We start from the raw sequence: 9,321 nt of genomic DNA on the forward strand, positions 1-9,321 counted from the left end.
CAGCTACTCTGCACTGCCTGTCCATGTTCTTGCTCCTGCCCTATTTCCACTGAGAGTGCGATAAAAGCTGGTATGTGGACAGGCAAGACTGGAGTTGTTTCTCCTTCTGTGACCTGGCTCTAAAAAGGAATTATCTTACAGATGCTTTGTTTTATGAAGTTAAAAAACTCATTAAAAATCAGCTCATCAGTGATTCCCTCAACCACCCAGACACCTTTCGATTAGAAATCAACTTGGATAAAAAATCCAGGAAATTAGCATGTGGCTAATTTAACTCAGGTAGATCCATCCACATGTACAGGTGAAGCCTGGGAAGCACATTTAATGATGTATTTAAATGTATTTAACATTTAAAAAGCACTTTCAACATTAAACCAGATATTACTGTTGAGAGTATAGCAGAGCCAAATCTTTAAATAAACACTGCTACATGTTAATAAGAAATGCTCTTCAGATCTATGACTTTTTGGATTAGCATTTAGTGTAAACCCTTTAAGAACAACTGCTGATACTTACAGAAACCATGGTGGATCTGCTGTAAGGTGGAGAGAAGCCATATGAAAGGAGTTACAGGGTTACAGACCTGTTAGAGGTTTACAGTTAAGGGTGCCATCATATATTCAAGGTCCTCAAACCCCGGGGCTGCCCCGTCCTAGGAAGATCGCTCTTCCAGCTACGTAGCACAACGCAATAAACTGAACAAAGCTGCAGAAAAATGCGTTTGAAATTATACAGATTTAAATAACTATTTATGCAGGTTTAGAAACAGTGCTCTGGACAGGTAATTTAGAGTATAAAATACGTTTATTTAAATTATATACAGCAGCACATTTTGATATACATCTTGAAATTTTGCATTCTGTCTGTACTCTATCAGCTTTGTAACATCAATACAAACTCAGCCTTCCATAGCCCCCACCCCCCTCAATTTGCATTTTCTTGTGACGCTCATTGCTTAAAACAACTTTAAATGAATATTTATGTATGCAAAACATGCTCTTCCTCCCAAGCACTAGCAAAGATGCAAGAAAAAAATACAGCAATGGAGTCCAAGTGTCTAATTTTATGCCAGGAATTCAAAGCAATCCAGCTTTATCAAAAAAGCATGGGGGCTAGTACACAGAACAACAGTCATCTTTGGTCTGATACCCAATAAGAGTTAAGACATGCAAACTTATCTTCTTTCCAGAACAGAGGAGGTAAGATTGTTTCAGAGATAAAAACATTCTTTCAGAATCATAGTTAGCAAAAAATATAATGCAGTAAGCAAATGCAATTTTAGACAAAAATCTTCTTGGAAAAATAGATATTTTATACATTCATATCTAGACAGTACTTAAGAGCAGACCTAAGCACACATTACAGTGTGTATTGACACTTTCTCTGGAAAAAATAAAAAAACCCATGTGAGACATGGTGTGAAAGGCCTATTGTGGTGCAAAGTGCCTAGATGAAGTAAACATGTATATATTTTTTCCTTTCAGCAAACTAAGACCTGTATGTTGCACTTTCTTCAAACTGTATATTGTTCTTCCAAAGTGCTTAGACTAAGCAGATTCACAGTGATCCTACTGTATTTTGGAGTGTGACCATATTAGAAATACACAAAGTGGAATGAAAATATCTTTTTTTTCCATATTAAAAAATAAGATTAGTTCATAGATTTTAATCACTCTGAAAGAAGTTTCAACATCAGTGTGGCTGATCTGATGAGTTCCTTCATGAAGTGTTAATGTACTTACTGCAGATCTAAGCAGAAGTAAGCATGTGCATAAGTTCACAAAGGTCCCATGCACATATGTACATTCAGGACATCTGTCATCTAGCCTAGAATAAAAAAATGCCTACAGAAATTCCTCAGTAGCAGTTATCCACACTAGAGGTATGATAGTCTGCATGGTCAATTTGTGAAGCTCATCTGGTGATAAACTTTTAACCTGAGACACAGCAAAACAAAGCCCACTCATGACTTCTTGTGGCCAGGTATGTCAGCGAATAACTTAATACTTGCATCACTACCACGTACATACATTGCATTATGATGAGTTACCTATAAGGAAAAAGCTGTAAGAGTATTCCTAGGGTCTGGTGTCTTGTGCAAAGTGCATGTTTCTGTCCTGGGACTGGTCACATGGCATGTAACTTGTTCAGGCTTGAGATCCTGAACTTAGGATATTGTACAGTCATCTCTGGATCTACCTCTACCTTTTCTACTACCCTGCAAATCCTCCTTGCTTTCAGCCCTGTTAATGACAGCACTTTCCAAATCCTGTTCCAAAACACTTTCATCCTGTATTTTTTCCACTGAATTAGAATCTGATGCTTTGATTTCATCTTCCATCACATCAGCCTTCTCATCAGCATTCAACAATGCTTCCCCTTGCAAGCACCCTGTTTCTTCAGGCTCATCTTGCTTATGCTGCAAGCTGTTGTCTTTGGTCAAGGCATCTTTGGTTCCCATTTGGTCTGTTCCCTCTCCAGCTTTGTCTGTGTGGGCAGTTTTTCCAACAGCATCATTTGCTCCATCACCCTCTTCTTTCTCTGCTTGAGTTTTCTCTCCATCACATTTTTCATCAGATTCTAGTATTTGATTTGACTCTTCATCAAAATCAAATGCATCGCCGTCATCTTCCAGGCTTTCCTCTGCTTGATCCTCCAATTTAACTTGTTCACTAACTTCTTCATCCTGCTCAGCTTTCTGTGCCAGGGAATTATTTGCACATTCCTCAGAAGCAAGTTCCTCACCATGGTGGTCTGTAAGCTCTAATTCTTGCTCATTTTCTTTCAGTGTTTCTTTATCAGCTTTGTTTTCAGTAGTTACACTAACACCTACACTTGACTCCTCTTTAGATTCATCTTTCTCTTGTTTGACCACCTTCTGCACTTCACCTTCTAAAGGAATATTTTTCTCTGCTTCTGTACTACCTGCTGTTTCTTCACTACACTGAACTGTTTGAACTTCTACCTCTGGCTTTAAATCTTCTACCCATTCTGTCCTACTTTCCTTTCCTTTCTCAGATTCATCCCCTGTTTCCAATTCTGACTCCTTAATTTTATCATCTGAAAGACTTGGGTCTAAACTGGTTTCCTGAGCCGTCACCTCTTTCACAACATCGGTGCCTGGCTGTGCCTGCTGCAGCACACTTCCTTCTACCTCAGGAATACAGCCCTCTGCCTCCACAGATGCCTTATCTTGCTCCCCTGTTTCTGCAGAACCTGAACACTTCTTCAGCTCTTCCACAGATTCTTCCTCCTGTCTGTCCTTCTCAGCTGCAGCATTTTCAAGTTCAGTTTTATCTTGTGTACTTTGTTCCTCTGATGATGCTGAAGGACTGTCCTCTGATGAAACTGGCTGGGTGAATGCCTGATGTCCTCCACATTCCTTTTCAAGTGATTCTGCTGGGACACTCCTTTCACAGGACTCCATCCCCTCCACACCCACAGACTCAGTTTCCCTTGGCTGACCCTCAACTGCGTTCCCAACCTCATTTCCTTCTCCAGCTCTATCCCCTCCTGTTTCCTCAGTTCTTCCATCGGTGCAGTCTTTGCTTTCAACAAGCTTTTCCTCCAAGACATTTGTAACCTTGTTTTCAGCACTTTCTTCTGAGTGCTGGAGTTCCTCTGGAGTGGAACTCTCCACATTTCCCTCTTCCCTAAGCAAGCCTCCCACTGCACCCTCTGGTAGCCCTGCCTGGTTAGAAACCAGCTCACTGCTCTCACTTGTACTGTTGGCTTCTTGACCCATTTCATTATCACTTAGGTCATGGCTAGTTTTAAGATCCTCTTGTTCTTCCTGCTTGGGTGCAGCTTCTCCCAGTTCCTGCTCTGTACCTAAGTCACAAAGCATTTCCTGAGAAGTCTCAGAAATCTGATGGCCTTGCAGAGAGCCCACCTCCGAGTTCTCGTCTGTCCCTGCACTCGAGTCACAGTGTTCAGCCTCTGTACTATCAGGCTGCTGGGCCAGTGTGCCTGTGGGCTCTGTCACCTTTCTCAGATCATCTGTGTCACTACCATTGTTGGAAGAAGTGCTCTCTGACACAGGTTCTGTAAGGCTTTGAGCTTGCTCTGCAAACCTACTATCTGGGAGCATCACTGTTGACAGGGCGTCACGTTCTTCAACCATTTTTTCTGCCTTTGCATTTTCAGCATGCAATGTCTGTACTTCCTGCTCCTCAGACTCCTCTTTGTGTTCCTCATGCTCAGTATTCTGCATGATTTCTCTTTTCCCCACATCCTCCAAAATCTCATTTTTCATCTCCACTTCATTGGCTTTGCCTAAAAGACCATTGAGAAAGTTGAAGGGACCACACCACAGCACTTACCTCCCCATTTAAAACCCGAAAGAGAGAATGAATCAAAGAACAGGTTAATAAGAGATCAGCTTTTGCCAATTACGTGAGGCAAAGCAGCAATTGAATTAGTAAGGGTCTGGAGATTTTGATCAGTGAAACTCACCGCTGCCCTCTCAAAGCAAGAAGTCTCTGGTGCTGGCTTGTGTTTTTGGAAAGGAGATTTATGCTCTTGGCTGTGTGAATTACAGCTTTCGTTGAGGAGGACAACTGTTTGAAGCAGTGCAATTTAACAGCAATACTTGCAGATGTACCTTTAAAGATCGTATTTCCTCAGCAATATTCTCTACAACTTCAGTCCTGACACCCCTCTATGCATGCAGGGGTCTGATGCCATTACAATGAAGTCATGAAGGATTATTCAGTAATATTTTACTTTTAATACCACAAACGGGCATCATCATCAGTGTGCACGACAGACACTGAATGTAAAATCTGATTGGCAAGCAAACGGTTTGGCTGTTCAGCACTCCCAACACAGAGCAGAGCTCAGGTACTCTGTGCCCCTTACAGCCACCCAAAGGGATGGGGACTTCTGTGGTTTTTTGAAAGGTGTTTGGTCTTTTTTTGTTGTAACAATTTTTCTTCCAGCTTATATTTAGAAGCAACAGGTATTAAAACAATAGTGTTTGTGGTTAGTTAGCTTTTGGGTCTATGTTGTACCTATTTCCCCGAAAAAAAAACCAAACAACCAGAATTAGGAGATATAGAAAACATACTGCATTTAAAAATACACCCTTACCTCGGTTTTTGGTGTTCCATATTGTTTCCATACAGAAACTGAGTGAGGAAAAAGCAGCCAAAAGCTCAAAGCAAGAAAACCTGCACTTGGAACAGTTGGCTGCCTGATGCCATTTATGCATGTTCATTTAGAACAAAAAAACCCAACAAACCAAAAATATTACTTCCTTTCCTTACACTAGTACAATAGTTCTCTGAGTGGCCATTCATCACAACTGTGTAAGAAGATTTTTGCCAACCAGATTTCTCCTTCCTAATGCTATCCATGTCAATTATATTCTTTCAATTAAATGTTAATCTAACAAGCTAAAATGTTGAAGTATTAAATTAACTGCTCAATAGTACAGGATTACCAGGGCCAAAGAATTCATCCTTTAGTATGGTGTAATAGTGCCCAGCACTGTTGTTCAAGCAGACACTTCCAGTTCACAGGGATATAAATGAACCAACATACAAGTTCTTTATAGAAAACTAAAATGCTTTTTGTTTCCTTATCAGAATTATCCTGGGACAGCTTTCAAATTCAGGGTTTAAATAGTAATGTGAATGGCTGCTACTTATCTGTAATGTACTGTTTGTATTCTCGTCCTTTGCCGCCTTGGAAGGGAAATGAAGTTTGCCCTTGCTGGAAACTGCACAACATACTAGGAGTGATAATCAATATTAAGCAGAAAAATGCATAGGAAGTGATTTGACAAGTAGCATGCTGCGTGATGTGTTAATTGTCCCACTAACAAATGCCCAAATTCAAGCAAAGATGGATGAATGAATGACAGACAGGCAGGAAGATCTGCAAGGACGTACAGCACTTACCTAGCATCCCCTCCCCTCCTGTCTTTAATGCCTGAGTTGTGCCTGGAACGGTTCTGGAAGAATCCAAGTGTCCTTCGTTATCAAGAATGTCTGATGTCTCCCCATTGGTGGCTACATCAGAGTCAGGGATTATTCCATGTTTCTGTAGAGAAGGGAAAGCAATGCTTTAGAGTCTGCTGCTCAGAAAGAGAGGGATTGTTAAGTGTTCTTGTCCGTGATACTCTGAATAAACAATTGCTTCAATTAAACATGGCTGGAAGTCAGGAAAGAGAACAGATATTGCAGTTCTCAGTTTAGCCATTCTGACAGGAAGCATGTCATCCCAGCTCTTTTTTTTTTAAACAAAAATCTGCAGCATAAAATGTTCCTCAGAGAAGCATCTCCTACAAAAGCAAGTCCTTATTACTCTCGTCTACACTAAGAAGTCACAATCAATAGTAGGGGGAAGGACTTAATATAGAAAATTCCTGAAATGGCAACTTACAGGCAACATGAAAATCAAGTTATTGCTACTGAGGTAGATTTAAATTTTCTGCCAGAATGTACAGGAGAAAAAGGTCAGCAGTTGATTACAAATTTCTTCTATTCCTCTTGCATACCTTCAGTTGCTCCTTCAGCACAAGCACTTCATCTCTAAGGTCATCCCGCTCACTCCTTATGGAATCAAAGAAATCTTTCTGCCTCTCTAGTGCCTGAGTTCCCAACAGAGACAGAGAGCGAGGAGGTGTGAAGAAAGGAAGGTAGACAAGTAAAGGCCATGAAAAGCAAGTGCAAACAAGAATGAGTAGATTTAAGATATTCAGAAACTGATGGAAGGGGCATGGATGAAAAAAGGTCAAGTTTACAGATTACAGGACCGAGTTTACAGACAGAGAGATAAACTCCAAATCCAAGAAATGCACAGCTTATTCAATAACCAGACATTCAGAGCCCAATCCTTCATTAGGGATCCTTCAAATGAGGATCCACGTGTTATTCTTATCTGCTACACAGGTTAATCCATATCCATATTACTTCCACATGCACACTGAACATATGTTAACAGAAGGGCATAGAAGCAGGCCCCCTGGATTTCAGGAGTCTTTTTATTCCATGGGTTACCATCATGGGTGCAGTACATTTCAATTAATTTGAAAGCTGCCACTATGTCACCCTTAGTCTGGGATGCACCATGTGCAAATGCATATTTTGCCACTGACCCCCCCCAATATTTCTATGTAAGTACAAACAGAACCATAAAAAAATTGGACCATTTTCAGTTTCAAGCTGATACGAATTATTGGACGTCACAAGCACGGGCAAGCTGCCAGATTTCTTCCTCCTGTATTCAGAAAGTCTTTCACAGTGTTCAGTTGGAAAAGAAAGCCAGGCTGTTCTTTAAGAGTGGGTTTCCATGTGGCTTTGACAAGGGGTGGTAGGAAGGGATAAGAAGCATGGGAGACTTTCATCCCAATAGCCTATAAATAGCTCTATTACCTCTTTATCCCACTCCAGTTTCTGCTCAGTCCACAGATTAAATCTGAATAAGCGAAAACTCAATGCTGATGGAATTGCATTATAAATAGCACTTCCTTTCTCGATATGGCAAATGCAAATGGTGCAGCACAGCAAATAAACTACCCCTGGTCTGCAATCAGACCAGCTGCTAGATTTTTCTTGGATTTTATGACACTGGCCAAAGACAAAACTTGCTATTTGCTAGTCACACCAAGCAAAGGCACTAAGGAAGGTTTTATTCATGGGGTTTTACAGAAGCAGAATCAGGTGGAGAATGACACTCTGAAGACATTTCAGGAGTTGACAAAGTCCTACCCCTATTTTTTTGTCTTTCCACTCTATTGTCTCCTGAAGGTCGGAAATTTCCCTGACATAGCTCTGCTGTTTCTGTTGCAGCTGTTGGATTTCCTGAGGGACAGGAGCAAAGCAAGAAGACAGAAAGCAGGTAACAGGTTAACAAAGAAGGTCAAGATCGCAGTGATGCCAAAGAAAGAAAAAAGTCAGGTGCTAAAGTAAAAAGAGTATCTACATGCACAGCTTCTGACATCTCAACTGAACCTGTGCTCCTGAAGACAATCTTATTATCCACGAGATGACTTAATACAAGTTTTACAGTTCTGTTATTTTCCTCTGCATCTCCACAAACAGCTGTCCAAAATATAATACTTGGGAAGAATGAGATAATGTTTAGGAAAGTACTATTTCCATTAGTCAGCTCCAAACCTGTTTGGCCTGAAACACTAATATTTCTTCAGGTGAGAAACTTGAGTAGGCAATAAAATTCTCCATGCCTCACCTTCTCTGCTTCTAGTGCTTACTGGGAATGTACCAAACAAAGAAACCGTTAAAAAAAAAAGTTACTTACTGCAAGCATTTCTTCCCTTTGCTTCAAAACCTCTTTGATTTCCATGAACTGAAACTGCAATATGCTATGAGCATGCTTCTCCCTCTCAAATTCCTACAAATAATGAAATATTCATGAAATTATTATTAATCAAAAATAGTTTCCCATAAAAAAGGGGGAAACAAGCCCAAACTCAAAGGAAATGCTTACTGCAATGTAATTCTTGAATATCCCTCTAATCACAATCCCACAAGAGTACAATTTTTATCTTATTTGTCCTTTTTCCAAGACCAAATATAGAAGTGACAATCATCATTTAGCCCATTTCATAAGTTGAGCAGCAGGCTGGCAGTGAAGACCTTTTACACTCCAGTCCTACAGACTGAAAGGATGGGAATTTAACCCATTCTTTCCACGTGGCCACATACTAAAAGTTAACTGGACTTATTAAAATAAAAAGAAAAAAACACACTGTATCTTCCATGAACCGTGTTTTGAGGTGCACTGTAGTCAAACGCCATAAGCTAAAAACAGTCAGTTCTGAAAAACTAACCCAAGCCCCAGTTTTATCATTTAACACCAAATCACTAGCTGTCAGATGCTGAATTCATATAAAACTTAATTCAACACTTAACCATGGAGCTGCCTTAACTATCTGAACTGTACAACTCTCCCATGGCCTGTCTGGAGACACCTTTGTGTGTAACAATGCTCCAGAAGTCCCTACAGACAAACCCCCTGAACTTAAAGATGAAACATAAAATAGAGATGTGATAATACCAATATGGCCTTTGCCATCTAAAACATTTCCTCCCTTTTTCAGAAATTGCTTTATAAGACAGAAACTTAGGAAAATTCCCATTTGTAGGACACAAGTACATAATATGCTGCTATTCCACTTGCCTTAGCAGTAATTAAAACAGTAACTTATTCAAAAATTTGAATAGTAATTTGGTTGCCTCCTCACAAAGGTCTCTGCCCACCTCCAAATCTTCCCCTGTTATTTACCATGCCATACATATACATATACATACTTTACTTTTTTCTTCATATTGCCTCCTGGATTCTGCCAGTTGT

General features: G+C 40.2%; 1 protein-coding gene across 1 annotated transcript; it reads right to left on the minus strand.

The window, feature by feature from the left end:
• Window positions 1–785: 785 nt before the first annotated feature.
• On the minus strand, window positions 786–9,315 carry LOC113995503 (leucine-rich repeat flightless-interacting protein 1). Its single transcript, XM_039390951.1, has 6 exons — window positions 9,279–9,315; window positions 8,266–8,358; window positions 7,716–7,808; window positions 6,503–6,595; window positions 5,904–6,045; window positions 786–4,275 (listed from the first exon to the last, which is right to left on the minus strand). The coding sequence occupies exons 2-6, from the start codon at window positions 8,308–8,310 to the stop codon at window positions 2,168–2,170; spliced, it is 2,481 nt and encodes an 826-aa protein (XP_039246885.1). The 5' UTR covers window positions 8,311–8,358; window positions 9,279–9,315; the 3' UTR covers window positions 786–2,167.
• Window positions 9,316–9,321: the final 6 nt, after the last annotated feature.

The sequence above is a fragment of the Pipra filicauda genome, unplaced genomic scaffold (genome assembly GCF_003945595.2).
Source record: "Pipra filicauda isolate LSUMZ 115617 unplaced genomic scaffold, ASM394559v2 scaffold1293_size19312_pilon, whole genome shotgun sequence".
NCBI classification, from domain to species: Eukaryota; Metazoa; Chordata; class Aves; order Passeriformes; family Pipridae; genus Pipra; species Pipra filicauda.

Bases quoted from the DNA above. Each gene is read 5' to 3' on its own strand.
- LOC113995503 (XM_039390951.1), bottom strand. From the start codon at position 8,310: ATGGAAATCAAAGAGGTTTTGAAGCAAAGGGAAGAAATGCTTGCA. The intron at 7,809-8,265 runs GTAAGTAACTTT...CCTGTCCCTCAG, and splicing joins AAAGGGAAGAAATGCTTGCA to GAAATCCAACAGCTGCAACA. The intron at 6,596-7,715 runs GTAGGACTTTGT...TTGGGAACTCAG, and splicing joins GGAAAGACAAAAAAATAGGG to GCACTAGAGAGGCAGAAAGA.